General features: G+C 47.6%; 1 protein-coding gene across 1 annotated transcript; it reads left to right on the top strand.

The window, feature by feature from the left end:
• The first annotated feature begins 7,209 nt into the window (after positions 1–7,209).
• Positions 7,210–19,339, top strand: NFATC2IP (nuclear factor of activated T cells 2 interacting protein). The gene is made up of 8 exons (XM_055561921.1): positions 7,210–7,681; positions 9,502–9,574; positions 12,281–12,395; positions 13,288–13,368; positions 13,477–13,663; positions 15,265–15,409; positions 15,530–15,639; positions 17,319–19,339. Exons 1-8 carry the CDS (start codon positions 7,298–7,300, stop codon positions 17,475–17,477), a joined length of 1,254 nt encoding a protein of 417 aa, XP_055417896.1. The 5' UTR covers positions 7,210–7,297; the 3' UTR covers positions 17,478–19,339.
• The last annotated feature ends 5,726 nt before the right edge of the window (positions 19,340–25,065 follow it).

The following is a 25,065-nucleotide window of genomic DNA, read 5'->3' as shown; positions in this document are numbered from 1 at the left end:
GAACTCTGGCAGTCTAAGTCCAAAACCTATATCATTCTTGACACCCTCCCTTCCTAAGTGCAGTTTTGTAGATGGCAAACTGAGTCAGAGAGGCCAGGTCACATGACTAGCACTTCACAGAGCTGAATCCAGAAACCTGGCTCCTGTTCCAGCCACTGTGCCTATTACCTGGTAAACTGCCTGTGATGTAAACCACAAAGACTTCAAAGCTAAAAGTCTCCAGGCCCTGAAACTATGATGTAGCAAGCTCCACCACACCCAGATTCCTGTCTCAGGCAAAGACGGACTTGGTCATTGACAGTTTTGGGATCTTCTGCCTGGCCGCCCCAGCTCCAATGCTCTTCTGAAAATTGGTATCTGAAACCTAGTCCCTCTCCTGCTCTCTGTAAGACTGCTAGACTTTTTCAATACCTACATTTTTATTTCTAGAGTTCCTTTTCATTTTCAATTCAACTTTTGTATTGGAGTATAGCTGATTAACAATGTTGTAATAGTTTCAGGTAGACAGCAAAGGGACTCAGCCATACATCTTTTTCTTTTTTTTTTTTTTGCTGCACTGGGTCTTCATTGCTGCGAGCAGCCTTTCTCTAGTAGCAGTGAGCGGGGCTACTCTTCATGGCGGTTTGTGGGCTTCTCATCGCAGTGGCTTCACTTTGCAGAGCACAGAGCTCTAGGGAGCATGGGCTTAGTTGCTCTGCGGCATGTGGAATCTTTCTGGACCAGGGATCAAATCCGTGTTCCCTGCATTGTCAGGGGGATTCTCAACCACCTTAACCACAAAGGAAGTCCTAGAATTCCTTTTATTAATGCTCTGCTTCTTCATACTGTCCTATGTTTATTGTTGAGACTCGGTTCTTTCTTGTCTCTGAAACTTTAAAACTTACTTTTTCCCTGGTGGCTCAGACGGTAAAGACTCTGCCTGCAATGCAGGAGATCCGAGTTCGATCCTGAGTTGGGAAGATCCCCTGGAGTAGGAAATAGCAACCCACTCCAGTATTATTGCCTGGAGAATTCCATGGACAGAGGAGCCTGGCAGGCTGTAGTCCATGGGGTCGCCCTGTCGGGCACTACTAAGCAACTAACACTTTCATTTTAGCTATTTTAGTATACCTTCCTCATAGGATGATGTATCAGGCATAGTTCTAATATTAATAAATGCTTTACAAGTAGCATCTCGTTTTATCTTTATGACAATCCTGTGAGGAAGTTACACTAAAGTTATTGTTGCCTTAAAGCTGAGAAGACTGAGGCACAGAGAAATTAAATACTTTAATTGCTAACTGACTTTAAGTAACTTACTCAAAATCATTGACCCGCAGTGTACCCAGTTATAAAGTACGATTAGGGAGGAGATGATTACTGTCATCTATACACGGCGATGTCACCATGGAAGCATTCTTTGTTTCTCCTGCAGGAGTCCCCTGAGTTCCCTGGGCCCCACTCACATCTCCTGGGGCCAGCTTGATTTGGCTTCTGCCACAGTTTTACAGGCTACACAGGTTTCTTATCATTTTATTCAGAGCAAGCTTTTACCCTAGAGGTTTGGTCTGAATCCATACCCATACTCCAATGGCTCCGGGAATTCTGATGACTTTTTCCAAGCTGTATCCCAAGGTTTGTGGATGGATTTTTCCCCTCCTCTGTCTTCTGTGCCCAGGAGAGACAGTCTTTTCTCAGCTCCCAGCTTTGTGCAGGGAGCTTAGTTTCAGCTTGCTGCTCTTCCTGAAACTGCAGACTTGACCTCTGTCCCCAGGTGGACATTAAAACTCCAATCTTAGGATCCCCAGCATTCCGATAGGCTTCTGTTTCACTGCTGTGACTTTGATTTCCTTCTTGATTTCTAGCACTGGGAAAATTCTGTCCTGCATTTGAGCTCAGGTATGTACTAAGAGAAAGAAAAGAAAGAAAGTGATGCTTCCTGTTATATTTGCATAGTGTATGTTTGGAGTGTGGGGGTTGGGAAATGAACCTTCAGCATTTCCTCAGGCTTCCATCTTGGACACAGTCCATGTGGCAAAAAATAAAATAAAATTCCCACATCTAGCTCAAGATTCACCCTCTCCCTACCTTATCCTTCAACTAATATAAACTTTGCATATTGCCATAGTCCCCACCATTCTCTATTGCCTCTCACCCAGCAGGCTTCATTCATGTAGGTTTCCTGTCTCTGCCTGAAGCATGTAAATTTGTGACTCCTGGTGAAAACATCCTTCCTCCTTGAGGGTGAATTCAGGTCTGGGTCTTCTCTGTGCCTCTGATACCCAATCAGAGGATGGCAAAGATGAAGAAATGAGTGGGAAAGGAGGAGTGAATGAAGGACTCTGGCAAGTCCTGAGATTTGGGGGCAAAAACAGGAGTCTTGTGAGCTCGGTTACCTGGAGAATGCTTGGGGGAAGAGAGGAACCAAGGTGTGCCAACTCCAGCCCAGTGCTCTGGAATCAGACTATCTGGGTTTGATCCCAGATCCACTCTTTTCTGACTGTGTGACCCAAGCTGTCTGTGCTGCAGTTTCCTGGTCTGTAAAATAACCATTGTAATGATAGCTACATTAATGAGTCTTAAGTGAAACACGAAGCATGTGACAGCGGCATAGTAGTCACTCGAACATTGGCTATTTTTACTATTATTTTTAAAGTATGTATTTGCTAATTTGGCTGTGCTGAGCCTTAGCTGTGGCACACGGGATCTTTGATCTTTGTTGCACCATGAAGAATCTTAGTTGGGGCATGTGGGGGTCTAGTTCTCTGACCAGGGATTGAATCCCTGCCCCTTGCATAGGGAGCATGGGGTCTTAACCACTGGATCACCAGGGAAGTCCTAGCTATTATAATTATTTGGCATTTATTAAGGGCCTCTGTGTCCCAAGAGCCAGAGGCCACCCAGAACATTTGGGTCAGGACTTCCTCCAGTGTAGGCACCTGCTCAGAAGATGGCCACACTCCAAAGTTTCCCAACATCCCACACCATGATCTGTTTCTTTGGCAGGTACTGGACCACTTATATCTCGTGAACAGGATTTAGGGAGACAGAGGCTTGAGGGAAATTTCAGGCCCTGAGTCACCCCTAGTTTGCAGGAGCCTCTCAGGTAGGGAGGGGCTTCCCAGGTGGCACAGTGATAAAGAATCCGCCTGCCAATGCAGGAGACACAAGAGACGTGGGTTCAATCCCTGGGTCGGGAAGATCCCCTGGAGGAGAAAATGGCAACCTGCTCCAGTACCCTTGCCTGGGAAATCCCATGGACGGAAGAGCCTGGCAGGCTACAGTCCATGGGGTCGCAAAGAGTCAGACACGACAGAGGCTAAGCATGCTCAGGTAGGAACCAAGGTGGCAGAAAGACTTTTGGTGCAGTCTCTATTCTTCCAGCTTTGCTGCAAAGAGAAGATGATTTCCTGGGGCTGGGAAGTCCTTGGAGTCCACACTGCCAGAGCCAGTCTTTGTCCTTTGGGAAACAGCCCCACCTGCTGGGCTTGTGTGACCTCAGTCTTGACTTTGGCTGACTTGAGGTGAATGTGTAGTGGATATCAGTGTGGTGGAAGAGGGGGATGGGATAGGATGTGGGTGGATGTCAAGATGCTGTATTGGATGGGTGTGTGAAGCACAAGCCACGTGAACCCTGTGTGTCAGAGACAGGTGGTATTGGCTGTATGTTGGGTGGGCGTTCTGAGTGAAATATGGTATAGCATGTATAGTGTGAGGTGTCAGGGTGTGAAAATTAATAAAGGGAACCCTCACTAAAATGCTTCCCTCGTGGCTCAGAGGGTAAAGCATCTGCCTGAAATACAGGAGACCCGGGTTTGATCCCTGGGTCAGGAAGATCCCCTGGAGAAGGAAATGGCAACCCACTCCAGTACTTGCTTGGAGAATCCCATGGACAGAGGAGCCTGGTGGGCTACAGTCCACGGTGTCGCAAAGAGTCGGACACGACTGAGCGACTTCACTTTCACTTTCACTAAAATGCAGTTGAAGGGGATGCTTTCGTCAATTGCAGAAACAGTTGTCAGTTGAAGACACTCGTCATCAATTACAGGAAGAACTGTCAGTTAAAGACCCTAATGGAAGAACCATGGACTGGAAAGAATCATCAGTTACAGGTCCCAAGAGGAAAAGAGGTACATTTCATCTCCTAGAAGAAATCCATTACCCCAGCAACTCGGACAGTGAGAAGCCATCATTACCCTGAACTCTCACTTTTCTCCAGTGGACATTCCTTCAAAACAACCCCTCCCAATGTCTTCCCTTTTTTCCCTATACAATAACCTTCTCTGTTTGTTGGCCTTGCCTATGGCTTTTGCTATAACTTCCTTGTTCTCTGCTCTTCCTGAATAAATCTATTCTTGCTGGTAAAAATAACTGACTTCGGTTTTGTTTGTCTTTTTGGCTGTGCCACTCCCCTTGAGGGATCTCTAACCAGAGATTGAACCCCAGCCCTTGGCAGTGAAAGCAAGGAGTCCTAACCACTGGACTGCCAGGGAATTCTCTACAATAACTGACTTTTATTTAGGTCAACAAGTGTCATGCGATTGGAGGCAATGTGGGAGGTGTGACATGTAGGAGGGAGTGTATCTGTGCTGTGTGTGTTGGGGTGCATCTGATACAGGAGTTGTGAATACTGTAGTGTGTGGAGGGTAGGTAACCTCTGGGGTACACAGTGTCATTGCTGGGTTGGTTGGGAAAATATAATGAAAAAACAAAACCTTCTTCCAACCCAGAAAACCTCTCTACAGAGGTAGTAGAGACAGAAAACCATTTTATTATTAAATAAGCATTAAACAGAATGTGATGCACATCACAGGCAGTCCCCTAAGAGACTGATTGCAAAAGCCGAAAGAAATCTCACACTTTCATATAAGCCAAGCAGGTATAACCCATTATCCTCTTTTCAAGATAAATATTCAAAACTGTATCCTGTTTCCAATGACTAGGCCTCAAGAAGGGGACTTGACTTCACCTTTAAGACATACGTAGTAGATCACCCTTTATCATGGTGATTGGCTTTTATCCAAGGGTGAAACAAGCTTCTTGCATCTTTCAGATGGTAGGTGGTTTTGCATATTGCAGGGGAGCTTCTACAAGTTAGGCTGTTAGTCTCCCATTGGAGCTGGAGCTATTTCCCCTGACACTTGGCTTTCAAAAAGATGGCTCCAGAACTTATTTACAGAACAGAAATAGACTCACAGAAGAAGAAAACAAGTTCATGGTTACCAAAGGGGAAAGCATGCGGGGTGGGTTGGGATCAATTAGGAGTTTGGGATTAGCAGATACAATTAGTTCAGTCACTCAGTCGTGTCCGACTCTTTGCGACCCTATGAATCACAGCACTCCAGGCCTCCCTGTCCATCACCAACTCCCAGAGTTCACTCAGACTCAGGTCCATCGAGTCAGTGATGCCATCCAGCCATCTCATCCTCTGTCGTCCCCTTCTCCTCCTGCCCCCAATCCCTCCCAGCATCAGAGTCTTTTCCAATGAGTCAACTCTTTGCATGAGGTGGCCAAAGTACTGGAGTTTTGGCTTTAGCATCATTCCTTCCAAAGAAATCCCAGGGCTGATATCCTTCAGAATGGACTGGTTGGATCTCCTTGCAGTCCAAGGGACTCTCAAGAGTCTTCTCCAACACCACAGTTCAAAAGCATCAATTTTTCCGCGCTCAGCTTTCTTCACAGTCCAACTCTCACATCCATACATGACCACTGGAAAAACCATAGCCTTGACTAGATGGACCTTTGTTGGCAAAGTAATGTCTCTGCTTTTGAATATGCTATCTAGGTTGGTCATAACTTTCCTTCCAAGGAGTAAGCGTCTTTTAATTTCATGGCTGCAGTCACCATCTGCAGTGATTTTGGAGCCCCCAAAAATAAAGTCTGACACTGTTTCCACTGTTTCCCCATCTATTTGCCAGTAAGTGATGGGACCAGATGCCATGATCTTCGTTTTCTGAATGTTGAGCTTTAAGCAGATACAATTACTATATATAAAATAGATAAACAACAAAGTCCTATTGTATAGCACAGAGGACTACAATCAGTATCTTGTAATAAACTATAATGGAAAAGAATTTGAAAAAGAAAATATATATAAAACTGAATCATGGACTTCCCTGGTGGCACAGTGGATGAGTCTGCCTGCGTTAGCAGGGGACATGGGTTTGATTCCTGGTCTGGGAAGATTCCATATGCCACGGAACAATTAAGCCCGTGCACCACAAATACTGATCCCATGAAGCCCATGCCTAGAGTCTGTGCTCTACAAGAGAAGTCACCCCAGTGAGAAGTCTGGGCACCAAAACAAAGAGTAGCTGCCCGCCCCCCTCCTCCCACTGCAACTAAAGAAAGCCTGCACAAAGCAAGGAAGACCCAGTCCAGCCAAAAAAAATAAAAAATAAAATAAAATGTTGATGTAAAAAAAGCTAACATTTAGAAAAAAAAAAAACTGAATCACCGTGTTGTACACCAAAAACTAACACAATGTTTTAAACCAACTCTACTTCAGTTAAAACACACACACACACACACACACACAGATTTACACACATATTGAAAAGTTCCAAGAAAGAAATTCTGAAAGAGTGAAGTCATGATCCTTATTTTCAACAGGGAGAGTTAAACCTCTTATTTTTCATTTGTGTTTGCCCTTCCAGGTTTTTTGCGAGGCGGGTGTTCTTAGGTGTATATCGAGGGACAGTGTTGCAAGAGTATATGTGGTGTTGATACAGCCCGTGTAGTGTCTGTCGGGACGTCCTGTGTGAGGAATGCTGTAGGAGGGAATTCGGAGAGTTGTATGGTACTGAAGTGTGGCTCCGGGTGTGTGTTGCGTGGATTCTGTACATGAGGAGGGGCGTATGCGAGGTCTCGGCGTGTAGTGTAATTACTGAGCCCACGGATACCCATGAGATCCGCTGTGTCTAAAAGCTATTCCCAGCCCGATTTCCTGCACGGCAGCCTGAGGGTTTGCGGACTATAATTCCCAGGATACCTCTCCCTTCCACCAACCAGGAAAAAGACTCCATTCAGTGGGCGGGCCTTGTAGAAGGCCGGTCAGGCCAATGGGTGAGGCGGACCGAATCGAAACCTACGACGATTGTGCCGAGGTTGATTGGAATCTTTGGCGCCTTGGTTTCAGTGGTGAATGCGTGATGGGCGGGTCCAGCGACCAATGAAAAGGCGGAGAGGTGGAGCCAGAGGGCGTGGGCGGAGAGAGGTGTTGACTAGCAGGCGGTTCGCCCAATGAAGGGAGGAATCCGCTGGAGGGGGCCGGGTCAGTCGACCAGAAGCTGGCGACTGTGGAGACCCGCTGTGTGCCATGGCGGAGCCGGTGAGGAGACCCGGTCGTCCCAGAGGCGGCGGCGGCGGCCGAAGGGCTCGGGGATCCCGGGGCGGCCGGAGCCGATGTCCTGGCGCCCAGCCATCCCCAGCTCGACGCACCTTGGACTCGGTGCTCGTGGACTTGGTCAGCGACAGCGATGAGGATGTCTTGGAGGGTGCAACCGCGCGCGGTGCTGCGGCCGCGGCCGAGGTCCCGCTTCCCGAATCCCCCGTCCCGGCCGCGTCCCGGGACGACAGCGACAGTGACAGCGAAGGGGCGGACGCAGAGCCGGGTGGAGCCCCTCGGGTCTTGGTCAGGCGGCGGCGGCGGCTGCTGCTGGATCCTGGGGAGGCACCGGCGGTTCCAGTGTACTCGGAGAAGGTGCAGCCGGGTTCCCGGGACGGTTAGCGTGGAGGGACTGGGTTTAGGAGTGCTGAGGTAGGGTTCTAGGGTTCGTCTTGGGAGACGAAATGGAAGCAGGGGCTAGGGGCCTTGGAGGCAGAAAGATGCAAATTGGAGAGGTTGAAGGGGTTTGGAGTGTGCTTGGAGTTTGAGATTCCCAGGAGCTGGAGTGTCGGGGCGGGGGGTATAGGGAGCCTAAGAGGTTGAGATCCCTGATGGTTAAGGGAAGAGCTGGAGGACCTAGGGCTGGGTGGGATTTGGAGCATGTTGGGTTTCTCGATGCTAAAGATTCAGGAAGATGGGGACTGGGGTCCATGGAAATTCAGAGAGGACTGGGGTCCCCACGTGGAATGGTGAGCCAGGGGCCTGAAATTGCCAAGGATTCTAAGACAGCAGGATGGCTAGCTCCTTTGTAAGAAAGGGGAATGAAACTTGCATCCTTAGAGTGCATTAGGGAAGGGTGCTCCTCATCAGAGTACTCCTGTGTTTTTTAAATTGAAGTGTAGTTGATGTACAATGTTGGATTAATTTCTGCTGTACAGCAAAGTGACTCACATGTATGTTCAGTTCAGTTCAGTCGCTCAGTCGTGTCCGACTTTTTGCGACCCCATGGACTACAGCATGCCAGGCCTCCCTATCCATCACCAACTCCCGGAGTTTACTCAAACTCATGTATGTTGAGTCGGTGATGCCATCCAACCGTCTCATCTTCTGTCGTCCCCTTCTCCTCCTGCCTTCAATCTTTCCCAGCATCAGGGTCTTTTCAAATGAGTCAGCTCTTTGCATCACGTGGCCAAAGTATTGGAGCTTCGGCTTCAATCCTTCTAATGAATATTCAGGACTGATTTCCTTTAGGATGGACTGGTTGGATCTCTTTGCAGTCCAAGGGACTCTCAAGAGTCTTCTCCAACACCACGGTTCAAAAGCATCTATTCTTCAGCACTCAGCTTTCTTTATAGTCCAACTCTCACATCCATACATGACTACTGGAAAAACCATAGCCTTGACTAGATGGACCTTTGTTGGCAAAGTAATGTCTCTGCTTTTCAATATGCTGTCTAGGTTGGTCATAACTTTCCTTCCAAGGAGTAAGTGTCTTTTAATTTCATGGCTGCAATCACCATCTGCAGTGATTTTGGAGCCCCCAAAAATAAAATCAGCCACTGTTTCCACTGTTTCCCCATCTATTTGCCATGAAGTGATGGGACCAGATGCCATGATCTTAGTTTTCTGAATGTTGAGCTTTAAGCCAACTTTTTCACTCTCCTCTTTCACTTTAATCAAGAGGCTCTTTAGTTCTTCGTTTTCTGCCATAAGAGTGGTGTCATCTGCATATCTGAGGTTATGTATATATATATATATTCTTTTCCATTATGGTTTATTCTAGGACATTGACACTGTGCTATACAGTAGGGCCTTGTTGTCCATCCATTCTGTATGTAATATGCATCTACTAACTCCAAACTCCCAGTCCATCTCTCAACCGCCGCCCCCCCTCCCCCCGCAACTTCCCCCATCTCCCTGCTTGGCAACCGCAAGTCTGTTCTCTAAGTTTCTGCTTCCTAGATGAGTTCATTTATGTCATAGTTTAGATTCCACATACAAGTAATATCATATGGTAGAGTACTCCAATTTTGGATCCTGGTGAAGCTGAGCTCCTGAGTCCCTGTGGGAGAGTGGTAATATCTACATCCTCAGGTTGGGCTTGGGAGCTGGAGGAGGCTGAGCGTAAGAGAATCGACCCCAGTTTTCTCTTTAAATGTAGGAGCATTTGGTACTGATCTACTATTTCTTTGCAGGTGAAAAGCAGCCTCCACCTTATCCCAGATAACGTGTCCCTCCTGAAATTATGTCCCCCAGAGGCTGAAGAAGGTAAGGAGGGCTTCTAGGGAGAGGTGTCCAGCGCTGGCCTCTCTGAGAAGACTTTCTGGAGTTTACATTCCTGTATTTAGTTGTTTCCTGAGGCTAAAGGGGAGGACATGAGAGAGGTGACTTCTGCATCCTAGCCAGAAAAACCTCCAGTCCTGAAAGGAGCTGGCTTGTTAACCAGAAGACACAGAAAGTGTTGTCCAGACTCCTTCCCCCAGCTCTAATAAGCATCAGAATGTGCTAAATTTTTTTTGGCCACACTGCGTGGCTTGTGGGATCTTAGTTCCCTGAGCAGGAATTGAACCTGGACCCTCTGCAGTGAAAGCACTGGAATCTTAGCCACTGGACCACCAGGGAAGTCTCTAATATACAGGTTTCCAGGTGTCATTCCCAGAGACTTTGATTGTATAACCTTGGGAGCAGTGGAAGGGAGAAGTGTTGAGAATTTGTAACATCTTTTTACATCTGTAGCAAGTTTCCTGGGAACACTCTGAGCCAACAGGGTGTTCTCTGAATCTTATCAGGGCTGCCCAGCCTTTGTCCTCCCGCAGTGACGTGATTTTTTGCAAACTGCTCAAGGGCAGTGAATAGAAATCAGGTCTGCTAGGGAAGAGATCCAGTGGGCAAATGCAGACCTTGGACTAAGACTTTTGTGCCACGAGGGAGTATGGCAGGGCGATGAAGAGCTGATTTAGGAACCAGCTCTCCCCCTTAGTAGCTGTGTGACCTTGTGCAAGTTAATCTTTTAAGGCTTCAATTTCCTCATCAGCCAAATGGGGATAAATAATAGACCTGTGTCAAAGGATTCTGGTGGAAATTAATTAAAGAGAATATATATTAATAGAAAGCCCTCCCCCCTTGGGCTACATATATGGTTTACATATATGGTACTTGGAACTATATACATATGTGAAAGTCACTCAGTCATGTCCGACTCTTTGCTACCCCATGCCACCCCACTCTTTGCCACTATACAGTCAATGGAATTCTCCAGGCCAGAATATTAGAGTCTGTAGCTGTTCCCTTTTCCAGGGATCTTCCCAACCCAGGGATCAAACCCAAGTCTCCCGCATTGCAGGTGAATTCTTCACCAACTGAGCCACTACCAGGGAAGCCCAATTAAAGAAAATATATATTAATAAAATGTCCCCCCTCCCACCTTGGGCTGCATATAAGGTTTACATATATGGTATCTGGAACAGAGAAGTACCAAGGCACCTCTGTCCTTGCCACTTAAAATGCAGGGCCCAGGGACTTCCCTGGTGGTCCAGTGCTCGGAATTTCACCTTCCAATGCTGGGGGTGCAGGTTGAATCCCTGATCTGGGAGCTAAGATCCTGTATGCCCTACATGGAAAAACCAAAGGGTAAAACAGAAGCGATATTGTATCAGATTCAGTAAAGACTTTAAAAATGGTCCATATAAAAACAATCTTTAAAAAAAAAAAAATGTGGGCCCAGGAGTGTTGGGTATCTCCCGGGAGCTTGTTAGAAATGCAGAGTCTCAGGCCAATGGCAGCTCCTAGGACAGGGTTTCTCACCCTCGGTGCTACTGGCATTTGGACTGGATCCTTCTTTGTGTGGGGCTGTCCTATGCCCTGTGGGGTGTGGAGCAGCAGCCTGGCCTCCACCCAGCAGACGTCATCATCCCCCGCAACCCCTTCCTCCCCTTGCTGCGACAGCCAAAATTGTCTCCAGACATGGTCGCATGTCCCGCAGGAGGCAAAATTGCCTCTGGTTGAGAACCACTGATCTAGGATTTATTACCATTGTTTTGTATTCATGGTATTTATTTATAAAAATAAATAATGATGGTTAATGATGATCTGGTGGCAGGCAAACGGAAAAGAGCTTCTGTGGTCTAGAATAATACCTGGTTTCCTTTTCTAAGACATTTAAGTGAAGATGAGTGATTTAAAGAAACATATCACGTAATACGGAGATATGGCAAAATACCACAATGACATTCACATGGATGACGTTTGAGAAGCCTGGACTTAGAGGGTCTGTACTTAACCTCTTTACCAAAGACACTCCCTGCCCCTGCCCCAGACACGTCTTCTTTGTGCCCACCAAATTGAGTAGGGGCAGAAAACAAGAGAAATAGTTGGGGAAAAAAAAATCATCCTTTGATAGCATTTGTTATAATGTATGATTCATAACATATATAATGGTTTGTACATGTATAGTAAGTAGTACCTGTGTATTAAGTAAATACATGTTTCCCGGGTTGTACGCTCAGGGTTTTTGATTTGTGAGGTGCAGGTGATCAAAATGAGAAGAGCACGCTTTAGTTGGGGTGAGCCACTGTCTGTTGTCCACTCTTGCCCCTGTGTCATGCACGAGTGCGAGGTGTGGACACTTTCCTAATCTCACTGTCAGACTCCAGTTCATCCTTCTCTCTAAGGCGCCCCCTTCCTTTTTTTTGGCCACACGCATGTGGGATCTTAGTTCCCTGACCAGGGATCAAACCCATGTCCCTGCATTGGAAGGCAGAGTCTTAACTGCACCACTGCAGTGCTGCTGGGGAAGCCCTCTAGGCTTTTCTCTTGATTCATCCCCCCAAACCCTTCCCCAGTGATCATGTGTGTCCAGGGCCCCCTAATCTCCTCCTTTTTCAGAACCTTCTGAAGCCCCTGCCTTGTCTCTCCTTGGTCTCCCACTGCCTTCTCTTGGCTAACCCTTTCCACTTCCTCCTCCCCTGTCCGCAGAGGCAGATGTGGAGGATGCCAGCAGTCCCCATGCAGTGGATTTCCCATGTCCCAGTTCCCCCTGGAAGAAGAAACTGAGGAGTAAGGATGGAGAAGAAAAGAAAAAGATGTTACTGTGAGTGAGGCAAGAGTACTGGGGCCTCAGGAGCAGAACGGGAATTGGAAGGGTGGGCTGAGGCGGGCAGGACCCTTGGGTGGCTCCTGGAAGGGTAAGAAGTTTCCAGAAGGCATCCTGAGGCTTGGATGAGGAATGAAACTCTTGGGAGAAGCAGTGAGTCCCACTGGAGGATGGCAGCAGACCCTGAAGACTGGCCAGGAAGTGGAGGGGTTCTGCTTTGTGTCTAAGAGGGTAGTGATGCAGAACTGAAGGCTGTGGCTCTGGAGGCTGCCCTGTGCTTCAGACCCTGTCTTTTGGCCATCCTCTCTCTCTGTTTTGGCTGCAAGGGGTCTTCATTGCAGTGTACACGCTTCTTTAGTTGTGGCATGAGGGCTTAGTTGCATGTGGGATCGTAGTTCTCCAACCAGGGATCGAGCTTGCGTCCCCTGTATTAGAAGGCAGATTTTTAACCACTGGGCCACCAGGGACTCCCTGGCCATCCTCTTTGTGCTTCAGTTTCCTTGTCTGTAAAATGGAGATAATAGTGGTACTTGGGTCAGAATTGTAGGGTAAATGAAGAGTTAACCCTTAGCATATAGTAAGTGTTTGGTGTCATTTGGATTTTATCAGATATTCACCTGGAAAGCAACTTATCTTAAAAGTGAGGCATTCTCCTCCCTCATATTTGGGCCATATAAGTATAAAAATCATGACTCAGGTTTTCCCTGTCCTTCCCCACCCCTCATTCCCTCCCCACTCCAGTCTTCCAATAAGATGGATGTCACCAGAAGTGCTCCCTCTTGATCCCCCTGGTCCCCGTCTGGTGCCCAGGGGCCCCTTGGAAGGAGAGGTGTGGGTGGGGCTGGGGTCTCATCTCTTCCCCCATTCTGTCCCTCTCTTCTGTCTGCAGGGATCAGGACACCTCGCCTTTGCCCTCACCTCTGCCACGGACCAAAAGCAGGAAGCATACTCAGGCACTCCGGAAGTTAAGGTACCAAGGGCAGGGGTGGGGGGTGTGCTCTGTTCTGGGCTAGATTGGAGAAGGGACAGTCGGAAGAGGGCCCACCCTGACTGACACACAGTCCTTTCTGCACCTCAGGGAGGTGAACAAGCGTCTCCAAGATCTCCGTTCCTGCCTGAGTCCCAAGCAATCCCAGGGCCAAGACCACCTGAGCCAAGAGGATGAGGTGGTCCTAGTGGAGGGGCCCAGTCTCCCAGAGAACCCTCGACTCCTGCCACTCAAAATCCGGTGCCGAGCTGACCTGGTCAGGTTGCCCATCAGAATGGTAAATGCCTGGAAGGTCTGGGAGCAGGTCTGGGAGCTGCCCTTGGAGAGACTAGTGTCTTTCTTTGCCCATCTTGCTGTCTGGAGCTGCCCAGCACGCTTTCAGCCCTCTGCGCCTTTGCACTCACTGTTCCCTTTGCCCAGATCTTTTCCTCCCTCTGCCCTCTCTATCTGGCAAAGTGAAAGTGAAGTCGCTCAGTCGTGTCCGACTCTTTGCGACCCGTGGACTGTAGCCCACCAAGCTCCTCTGTCCATGGGATTCTCCAGGCAAGAATACTGGAGTGGGTTGCCATTTCCTTCTCCAAGGAGAAGGAAAACTTTGCCTATCTGGCAAACTTCCCACGTATTCTTCAAGGCTCCACTAAAACATCCTAAGAAACTTTGCTTGGTGGGCCCTCCCCAGGGGAGGGGCATCCCTCCCTCCTTCCTTCCCTTGGACCCTGTACTTCCCTCCTGTGCTTGTTCTTACTGCCTCGGACACGCAGGGGTCACTTGGTCATTCCAAGCTCCCCTAGCTTCCTGGTGAAGACTACTATTATAGGGATGACCCCCATTCCAAAAGAAGAACAGAAATGACTACTTACTGAGTAGTAACAGTGCATCAGACAAGCAGCTAAGCCAGAACTTGCCAACTAGCAGCCCATGGCCTTATCAGCAGTGCTTCATCTTCTTTATTTTTTCTGTCCATGCCATCTGGCATGTGAGATCTTAGTTCCCCAACCAGGGACTGAACCTGTGCCCTCTGCATCGGGAGCGGGGAATCTTAACCACTGGACCACCAGGGAAGTCCCATGCATCTTCTTTCAAGCTGTATGGTGATTTTAAAACCAAATAGTTCATTGCCAACCTTTGCAATGGGTGATTGGGTACTGAGGTCCAGATTTATGGCTTCTCTTAAATAGGAAGATGTAGTTCAGTTCAGTTCAGTCGCTCAGTCGTGTCTGACTCTTTGCGACCCCATGAAGCACAGCACGCCAGGCCTCCCTGTCCATCACCACCTCCCGGAGTTCACTCAGACTCAAGTCCATCAAGTCAGTAATGCCATTCAACCATCTCATCCTCTGTCGTCCCCTTCTCCTTCTGCCCCCAATCCTTCCCAGCATCAAAGTCTTTTCCATTGAGTCAACTCTTCGCATGAGGTGGCCAAAGTACTGGAGTTTCAGCTGTAGCATCGTTCCTTCCAAAGAAATCCCAGGGCTGATCTCCTTCAGAATGGAATCTCCTTGCAGTCCAAGAGACTCTCAAGAATCTTCTCCAACACCACAGTTCAAAAGCATCAGTACCTGGCCCATATTCCCAGCTGGTACCAATTAGCCAGAGCTGTGGAATAGCTGCCCAGGCTTAGATGGGGCGTATCCAGTTCTGGTTGGCCACAACCCCCACCACTCCCTTTTTTCCCCTCCTAACTCTTGGCTGCTTCGTGTCTGTGTCACTTGCCTGAACCCCTTATTGACATGATTTTATTTTGTGCCTTTCCAGGTAAATATGATGGAACTCACTGCTGAGGAATTCAGCGAGTAGTTAAGGCCAGAAATTGGGGGATGGGGGTGGGGAAGCAAGTCAAGGCAGGAAGGCCTCCTTTACTTTCTGTCCCCCTCCTAGTCGGAGCCCCTTAAGAGCGTGGTGGACCACATGGCTGCCCGCCTTGGGGTGTCCCCAAGCAGGATCCTCTTGCTGTTGGGAGAGACCGAGCTGTCCCCTACCGCCACCCCCAGGGCCCTAAAGCTCAGCGTGGCTGACATCATTGGTGAGAGGAACGAGGCCTGAGGAGGATTTTGCCACAGGGAGGGGATGTGGGGAGAGGCCCAGAGGGGGCCCGGCTTCCAACCCTTGTTTAGGCCTGGCTTCCCTATCCTGCCTGCCACAGATTGTGTGGTTCTAGCAAGTTCTCCGGAGACTGTAGAGACGTCGCCACTGCTCCAACTTCGGGTCCAGGGAAAAGAGAAGCACCAGACGCTGGAAGTCTCGCTGCCTCCCGTGAGTGGGGGAGCCAGCTGGCCATGCCCCTTGCCCTGTGCTCTGCAGTCTCCCGTCAGCGGGTGGAGGATGGAGTCCCTGCCCTCTGTGGTCTTGGGTCCCTGCCCATCCTAGAGAGTGTATAAAGTTCAGTGTTCAGGTTCCCTCCCTCTTCTGGGAAGCTGGCTCTGGCCTCCTAACTCTTCCTGGTTAAAGTGGAAATCACCCTTGAATAGTAACCAGTAAGACTGATCAAAAGTACCATAGAAGTGACAGTCCGTGTGCTAAGGCTAATTACTTCACATTCAGGATATTATTGAAATTCACAGCAGTCTTGTATGAGAAAGCACTGTTGCTACCCTCATTCAACAGATACGGAAACCAACATCTGTACAGGTGGAATAACTTGCTGTGTTTGTTTCTGAGAGCTGCTGTAACAAACTACTGCAGACTGGTGGCTTAAAATGATAGAAATGTGTTCTCTCCCAGTTCTGGAGGCTACAAGTTTGAAATCAAGTTGTCAGCAGGTTCACGCTCCTCGGAGCCTCTGGGTCCATGCTTCCTCTAACCTTCTGCTGGTGGCCAGCAGTCGTTGACTTGCAGCTGCCTCCCGCCTCTTTTGTCATAGGACGTTCTCCCTGTGTATCTCTGTATGTATCTGTTTTCCCTTCTTACAAGAACACTAGTCCTGTCACCTTAGTGCACAGTGTAATCAACCATGACCTCATTTTTTTGTTTAATGTGTATTTATTTATTGAACTGCACTGGGTCTTAGTTGTTGCAGCCTGCAGAATCTTCAGTTGCAACATGTAGCATCCAGTTTCCTGACCCAGGATTGAACCTGGGCCCCCTGCGTTGGGAGGTGGAGTCTTAGCAGCGGGACCACAGGGCAGTCCCAGCCTCATCTTATCTTGATCATATCTTCCAAATGAGGTCACATACACATTTCTTAAGGGTTAGGAGCACACGGTATGTTTTTGGGGGACACAGCCAATCCACTGTTGTTGTTGTTCAGTCACTAAGTTGTGTCCCCATCTTTGGGACCCCATGGACTGCAGCACACCAGGCTTCCCTGTCCTTCACTATCTCCCGGAGTTTGCTCAAACCCATGTCCATTGAGTCGGTGACGCCATCCAACCATCTCATCCTCTGTTGTCCCCTTCTCCTCCTGCCCTGAATCTTTCCCAGCATCAGGGTCTTTTCCAATGAGTTGGCTCTTCTCATCAGGTGGCCAAAGTATTAGAGCTTCAGCTTCAGTCCTTCTAATGAATATTCAGGGTTGATTTCCTTTAGGATTGACCTTCTTGCTGTCCAAGGGACTCTCAAACCCATAGCACTTGGCTAAGCTTACACATCTAGTTTAATAAGGGCACCTGGCCCCCAGCTTGGGTCATGCTCACTCCAGAGCCTGGCTGGCTTCTTCCTTGTGCATCATGCCTCCATGTTAGGTGAGGAGACCGGCTCTGGAGAATGTATCCGACCCAGAACCAGCATCACAGCCCTGGGCTCCATGGCCCAGCTCCCTAGAGAAAGGAACCAGCTGCTGCTGGCTTCTTCGTCCACTTGTGTCCCCCTCTGTGGGCCCCAACTTGACATGTTCCCTTGTCCTCCCTGTCCCAAGCTCTCTGTCTGTCCCTACAAGTTCTCCTCATTCTCTCTTTTCAGATTCTTACGTCCATGTTTTTTTCTTCTCCACCCAGGACTCTCCTCTCAAGACCCTCATGTCCCGCTACGAGGAGGCTATGGGACTGTCCGGCCACAACCTCTCCTTCTTTTTTGATGGGACGAAGCTTTCAGGCAAGGAGCTGCCAGCTGACCTGGGAATGGAATCTGGGGACCTCATTGAGGTCTGGGGCTGAAACCCCACTCCCTGTTTGGAGGCCCAGCCTGGACTTGGGGAGAATGGGCTGCCCCTTTTGGCCTGTAAGGGCTTGCTAGCTGCAGCTGAGTTAGAACTCATCTTCAAGCTGAAGCAAAATCCAGGAGTGATCTTTGACTGCCTCTCCTTTGACCCCAGTTTCAAGCCATTAGCTACCTAGTTTAATTGTGTGATGGTCTTTGCTGCCTTAGGTGGACTGTGGCTCCATCTACAGGGTGTGCTGAATTTTACGGCCCTCTGGGACATGGAGAAGGTATCCCTCACCTTCACCCATCCACCATCACTCACTGAAATGTCTCTTATATGAAACTTCTCATATTGAAAGAGTGAGTTGAAATTAGTAAGGGTTAGAAGGGGACTCCAGGCCTCAGAATTCTGCCACATCCAGGACCAGCCGTGGCCTCAGGGTCATCGGGGGATGGAGGTGAAGTTGACTTGCACATACAAGGGTGTGGTTCCTCTGCCCAGCCGGAAACTAGATGATCAGCCTCACAAATGCATTCGCTTCACCAGAGGCAAACAGTGGATTATTATTTTGCAGAGTACAGTAGATTCTCAGGCTTGGGTGTCTTCCTCACCCTAGGGCCCTTTTGAGCCACCTTCCTGATGCACACATGTTGTTTAAAGCATAATTGAGCACCTTGAACCTTTTGGTTTTGATCTCAGGATCGCAGTCCACACAGGGTTTATGGCTTTTTCCCTTCACGTCATCCTCTCCTGTAAGCGTCCGTTCTCGTGTGTTGACTCCATGTCTTTGAATATGAATGTTTCCTTGAACATGCTGTGCTGTCTGTGTGCGTATACGTTGCCCACATGTAGTATAATCCCATTGATCTTGCCCTGCTGCTTTTCTCACTCAACATGGGTTGCTTAGGCTACATCAGCTTTATTTCTTTGAGCTGCTCTAAGATATTCCGTCGTGGGTGTTAAGTGCATTTGTTTTTAGACATTTGCCTAGTGGTAGACACCTGGGTTACCTGCAACTCCTCGGCCCACATGCAAGACCATGGTGAACATCTTTTTCTATGTCTCCTTCCATACTTATGGAAAGTTCTCCAGCAGAGGTACCCAGGATGGAATTACGCATCAGACAGATTAATTTCTCTATTGTTTTTTTAGAATGGTCTTTGACTCTCCCACTTAAAGCTTCCTATTTCTGCTCATCCCCACCAGCATTTATTACTGCCCGACTTTCTAACTTTTGCCAGTCTCTTGGGTAGAAAGTGGTGCCCTGTTTTAATGTACATTCATCTGGTCACCAGTAATTTGAGGAATTTCTTCATTTTCCTGTCAGCCTTTCTGGTGCCCCTTTCTGTGAATTGCTAATTTATCTTTGTTCCTTTTCTCATGGGGGCTTCTTACCTTTTTTTTGTTTACTCGCAAAAGTTCCTCCTATATTCCTGGGAAGTTGCAAAAACTCTGAAGATGGCACTTGTGTTTGTATAACCAGGGGTGTCCTTCACTGAACAGGCATTCTTAATTTTAATGTAGGTTAATTAGCTATTTTGTTATATCATTTGTTGCTTTTTGATTTTTTATTTAAAAATAGTTAACAATACTTTGCAGTTTCTTCTATTAGTTTTATTAGTTTTTCTTTCACATCTAGGCCCCTAAATATTGGGCTGAAGTCCAGCCAGTACATGCTGGTGTGTGTACTGACTGACATCTGCCCTGCGTGGTCAAATATTTGTTTTCATTGCTTGATGCCAGGCTGAAATGTTGAATATTACTTTTAAACTATTTAAAATTCACCTTTGTCTATGAGATCCAAGTTTTAGTTTCACTGTATAATGAGCCAGTTTTCTCAGCGCCATCTACTAATAAAGCCATGAATTTTCCACCTGATATGTGGTATGATTTTGGCAAAAGCACATCACTCTCTTTAAAAAGTTTTTTTTGTTGTTGGAATGTAGCATTCGTTTGAACTTACAATGTGGGAAATATAGAAAGAAAATTTTTAATATTTAAATAATCCATGATATGGTATAGCTCATTTTTTTCAGGTAAGATATATCCATTAATAAGTCTGAATACATTAAAATGATATGTTCAGTGTCAACAGAATAAACAGGAATACATTAAACTTGTATATATTTGAGGATTTCTGTCTCTGCCTCCCCATGTGACCTACCACCCCCATGAATCCCGTGGCTGAGACCATCAGTTGGCCCCTCACATCTGTTCTTCAGAACCCCCGGTTTTTGGCAGAGCACAGAGTGTTCAGGGTGAAGACAGTGCCTGCCAGCCTCCACTGTAGCCCTAGTGTGGCCAAATGCCAATACAGGGAAATGGGGTTTGACTTCCAGGATCAGTCCTAAGTGGGCAGCGTGTGCCCTTCTCTTTGGCTTTTTTCAAGCTGCTGACTGGAGGTGGAGCATCCCTGTGGACACCTGGTGACCCTGGGGAAGGAAGCCACGCAGGGCAGGACGAGGAGAGAAGGCACCTGGGTCTCAACTTCCATACAGTATCTTACTAGCCCCGCACCACTGACCTCTGGATTTGGCAGGAAGGGGAACTTCCTGTCTTATTTAAATCACTGCTATTGGATGGGAATTCTCTGGCAATCCAGTGGTTAGGACCCCGCACTTTCACTCCTGGAACCCGGGTTTGATCCCTGGTTGGGGAACTAAGATCTTGCAAGCCATGTGGCAAGACAAAAAAAAAAAATCCCTACTTTTGGAGGATTTCTGCCATTTGTAAGCAAACCCCATCCTAGCCCAGGATGGCGCTATTACAGCTGTGCTGTAGTGGCCCCGAGTGGGGTTTCCTCAGGTTTACAGCCAGGGATGGAATCACGGATCCTCAAATGTGCACCTACCCATTTGCACTTGAGTACAAGTGGCTGGACCTCTTTATGATAAATGCATTAGCAGATACTAGAAGGTTCCAGTTTCTTCTTTCTCGGCACTTCATCTGGGGAGGATTCAGGAAAGAGTCTGCATTGTAAAAGGATTTGCAGTTCTCTGATGACAGTGATTATTCATCCTTCTAATCAAACAGATTGATCACCTGTCAGGACATCTTTCTAACACTCTCCCGATGAGAAACCTTCAGAACTTGAAGGAGCCCTAATCTGGTAGCATGTACCAAGCTCAGCACTTTTTCTAATCACATTCATCCTCAGGGCGATCCTGGGAGGCAGGTGTGATACTTCCCACTTTACAGAAGAGAAATAGAAGCTTGGATGAAATAACCCGTCCCAGGCCACACAGCCACAGAATGCAGAGCAAGATGGAAAACCAGGTGGGCCTGCTGATGACTCAATTAAGAAGCTGTGTGCTTTTCACACTTCGGTGTGCACACAGATCAGGTGGGGAGCTTGTCATGATGGAGATGGGGGACCCACAGTTTGGGGGCGGGGCCCGAAATGCTGCATTTCTGGTTTTAAATTATTTATTTTTGGCTGTTCTGGGTCTTCCTTGCCGCGTGCCACCTTCTGTAGTTGTGGTGAGCAGGGGCTACTTTTTCTTGCAGTGCTTGGGCTTATTGTGGTGGCTTCAAGGCTCCTCCATCCATGGGATTTTCCAGGCAAGAGTACTGGAGTGGGGTGCCATTGCCTTCTCCGGTGTCTGACACATAGTAGTTACCTAACAAATGTCTGTTGAATAAATAAATAAATCCTTCATCTCAAAGAACCCCATTACCATCCATGAGCCCCAAACCTAAGTTGCACTCTTTTTTTTTGGCTGTCAGAGAAGGCAATGGCACCCCACTCCAGTACTCTTGCCTGGAAAATCCCATGGACGGAGGGGCCTGGTGGGCTGCAGTCCATGGGGTCGCTAAGAGTCGGACACAACTGAGTGACTTCACTTTCACTTTCCACTTTCATACATTGGAGGAGGAAATGGCAACCCACTCCAGTGTTCTTGCCTGGAGAATCCCAGGGACAGGGGAGCCTGGTGGGGTGCCATCTATGGGGTCTCACAGAGTCGGACACGACTGAAGTGACTTAGCAGCAGCAGCAACACAGTATGTGGGATTTTAGTTCCCTTGACTAGGGATTTAATCCAGCCCCCACTGCAGTGGAAGCATGGAGTCCTAGGAATTTTAACCACTGGATTGCCAAGGAATTCCCTAAGTTTTGTTCTTTTTTTTTTTTTTCAAGATTTTTTTAAAAAATATGGACCATTTAAAAAGTCTTTATATTGAATTTATTACAATATTGTTTCTGTTTTTTGTTTTGGTTTTTTGGCCACAAGGCATGTGGGATCTTAGCTCCCCGACCAGGGATTGAACCCCAACTCCCTGCATTGTAAAGTCTTAACCACTGGACTGCCAGGGAAGTCCCTCTAAGTTTCATTCTTGATACCTCTTTCATGGAGCCACACTCAGATGGTAAAGAATCTGCCTGCAGTGCAGGAGACCGGGTTTGATCCCTGGGTCAGGAAGATCCCCTGGAAAAGGGAATGGCTACCGACTCCAGTATTCTTGCCTGGAGAACACCATGGACAGAGGAGCCTGGTGGGCTATATACAGTCCATGGGGTCTCAAAGAGTTGGATACGACTGAGCGACTAACACACACCTCTTTCATTCCCATATCTTCTCCATCACCAAATCAACTGCCCCAAAACAGTTCACTTCCCTGCCTCTGTCCCATCCTGGTACAGGCCATCACAGCCTGCAGCCTAGTGTCACGGGTTGCTGCATCTCTGAACCCTTCCCATCCAGCCAGTGATTTTCTCAAATGCAAATTGGACTCAAAATGAAGGAAATCCTTAAACAGGCCGGCCCAGCCTGCTCCCTGCCTGCTCCCAAGCCAGTCTCCCGCTCTCACTGCTCTCCACACTGCCCTTTCAGATCCTTGTGCTCCTTGTGCTTCCTTTTGTGACAGGGCCTTTGCACATGCTCTTCTGCTGCCTGACTCCTCCCCAACAACTGAGGTTTTATTCAGGAGCTTACTGAGAAACTGCTCCAAAGAGCTAGCAGGCAAGGTCAATTTACATGCATATATTTTGGTCAGGAAATACAAGCTGTTAGTATACTTTTTGGTAAAAGATTACTGCCAGTCACAAAGAACAGATTTCTCAGGGACTTCCCTGGCGGTCCAGCAGTTGGGACTCCATGCTTCCACTGCAGGGGGCACGGGTTTGATCCCTGGTCAGGGAACTAAGATCGCGCATGCCCCAAGGTGTGGTCCCAAACAAACAAAAACAGAAAACAAGAACAAAAAACAAAGAACAGTTTTCTCAAATTAATGATTATAGTACTTTTCTATGTACGGGAAGATGCACCAATCAGGGTTCATTAAAACTCTTCTTGAAATGAGTATTAACTACCTAACAGCCTGTTTATTCCAATCCCAGAGCATCCTATTATCCTTAACTTCCTCTGTCTGGAGCACAAAGTGCTTCACCTGATTATCAACTTGATCTCTTCGTCTGAACACCAAGCGTGCTGTTGGGCAGCAGCTGCGGCAGGTTAACCTTTGCAGGATGTTGAGCAAAATGCTTCTTTTTTTTTTTTTTTAAACTTTTTCCCAGCTGCAGTAGGTCTTCGGAATGGCCCACGGACTTTTCTCTAGTTGAGGCACACGGGGACTTCTCGAGTTGTGGAGCATGGGCTCTAGGCTCGAAAAGTGAAATCAAAGTGTTAGACCTTCAGTGGTATCTGATTCTTTGTAACCCCATGGACTGTAGCCCATCAGGCTCCTCTGTCCATGGGATTTTTCAGGCAAGAATACTGGAATGGGTTGCCATTTCTTTCTCCAGGAGATCTTCCTGACTCAGGGATCGAACCCGGCTCTCCCACATTGCAGCCAGATTTGTTACTGTCTGAGCCACCAGAGAAGCCCAGGCTTGAGGGCTAAGTGCTCTTATTTTATTTGCAGAGCTCAAGGACCACTTCCTCAGAGAGGCTATCAAACTTCCCTGACCGGGTCAAACGCCCCTGTCATCAGGTCCTTATAACACCGCATGCCAGACTTCTTTTTTGTGACACTTGTCATAGGTGAACTTTTTTTCCCCAAAAATTGCACATGTACTTATATTTCACAAACCACAATTTCCAGAGCAAAAAGTTGGGCTCCAGTTGAAACCAATAGACCTGTATGGATGTATTTATTTGTCTGACCTTAAAGGAATTTTAATCTTATTTATCTGACCTTAAAGGAATTTTAATTGTGACATCCATAAAATTAAAGGACACCCGGGAAACTCACTGGCAGTGCAGTGATTAGGACTCCTCGCTTCCACTGCAGGGCATGGGTTCAACCTCTGGTTGGGGAACTAATATACCCCATGGCCGAAAAGAAAATAAAAGGTACCTGTACTTGGTGAAGAATCAAATATTTTTCCCATTTGCCAAAACCAGTTAGCATCAAAATATTTGTCTTTATAACCAGAAAGTTTTATTTGCATTCATGTCCAGAGGTGCTTAATGGAATTTAATTTACATGCCTAAGCGTTTACTTATTTTAAACCTACAGTTCAACGAGTGTTAACTTCCTGGGTAGTTAAGTGGTAGAGAATCCACCTGCAATGCAGGAGACTCTGGTTCAATCCCTGGGTCAGGAAGATCCCCTGGAGAAGCCTCAGTATTCTTGCCTGGGAAATCCCATGGACAAAGGAGCCTGGCTGGCTATGGTTCATGGGGTCACTAAAGAGTCAGAAACAACTTAGCAACTAAACGACAACACTAGTTTTACTTAGATTGTATGTTTATTAATTGTAGCTTGGCGATTGGGGTGAGCAGATGCTTAAGAACCAAGCTGTTTTGGTGCCAGGGCTCTGTTGTGTTCAAGTCCCCTTGGGGCTAGGAGTCTCCTTGTTGTTCAGTCACTGAGCCATGTCTGACACTTTTTGACCCCATGGACTGCACCACGTCAGGCTTCCCTGTCCTTCACTATCTCCCAGAGTTTGCTCAAACTCATGTCCATTGAGTTGATGATGCCATCCAACCGTCTCATCCTCTGTTGCCCCCTTCTCCTCCTTCCCTCAATCTTCTCCAGCATCAGGGTCTTTTCCAATGAGTCAGCTCTTTGCATCAGGTGGCCAAAGTACTGGAGCTTCAGCTTCAGCATCAGTTCTTCCAATGATTATTTAAGGTTGATTTCCTTTAGGATTGACTGCTTTTATCTCCTTGCTGTCCAAGGGACTCTCAAGAGTCTTCTCCAACACTAATTGGAAAGCAGTCTCCTTAGTTCAGTTCAGTTCAGTTCAGTCACTCGGTCGTGTCTGACTCTTTGCAACCCCATGAATTGCAGCACGCCAGGCCTCCCTGTCCATCACCAACTCCTGGAGTTCACTCAGACTCATGTCCATCGAGTCAGTGATGCCATCCAGCCATCTCATCCTCTGTTGTCCCCTTCTCCTCCTGCCCCCAATCCCTCCCAGCATCAGAGTCTTTTCCAATGAGTCAACTCTTCGCATGAGGTGGCCAAAGTACTGGAGTTTTGGCTTTAGCATCTGTCCTTCCAATGAACACCCAGGACTGATCTCCTTTAGAATGGACTGGTTGGATCTCTTTGCAGTCCAAGGGATGCTCAAGAGTCTTCTCCAACACCACAGTTCAAAAGCATCAATTCTTCAGTGCTCAGCTTTCTTCACAGTCCAACTCTCACATCCATAC

Source organism: Bubalus kerabau, chromosome 23, assembly GCF_029407905.1.
Source record: "Bubalus kerabau isolate K-KA32 ecotype Philippines breed swamp buffalo chromosome 23, PCC_UOA_SB_1v2, whole genome shotgun sequence".
NCBI classification, from domain to species: domain Eukaryota; kingdom Metazoa; phylum Chordata; class Mammalia; order Artiodactyla; family Bovidae; genus Bubalus; species Bubalus kerabau.
The sequence above is the reverse complement of the archived record's forward strand: the minus strand, read 5'-3'. Positions and strand labels throughout refer to the sequence as shown.

Bases quoted from the DNA above. Each gene is read 5' to 3' on its own strand.
- NFATC2IP (XM_055561921.1), top strand. From the start codon at position 7,298: ATGGCGGAGCCGGTGAGGAGACCCGGTCGTCCCAGAGGCGGCGGCGGC. The intron at 9,575-12,280 runs GTAAGGAGGGCT...CCCTGTCCGCAG, and splicing joins TCCCCCAGAGGCTGAAGAAG to AGGCAGATGTGGAGGATGCC. The intron at 12,396-13,287 runs GTGAGTGAGGCA...TTCTGTCTGCAG, and splicing joins GAAAAGAAAAAGATGTTACT to GGATCAGGACACCTCGCCTT.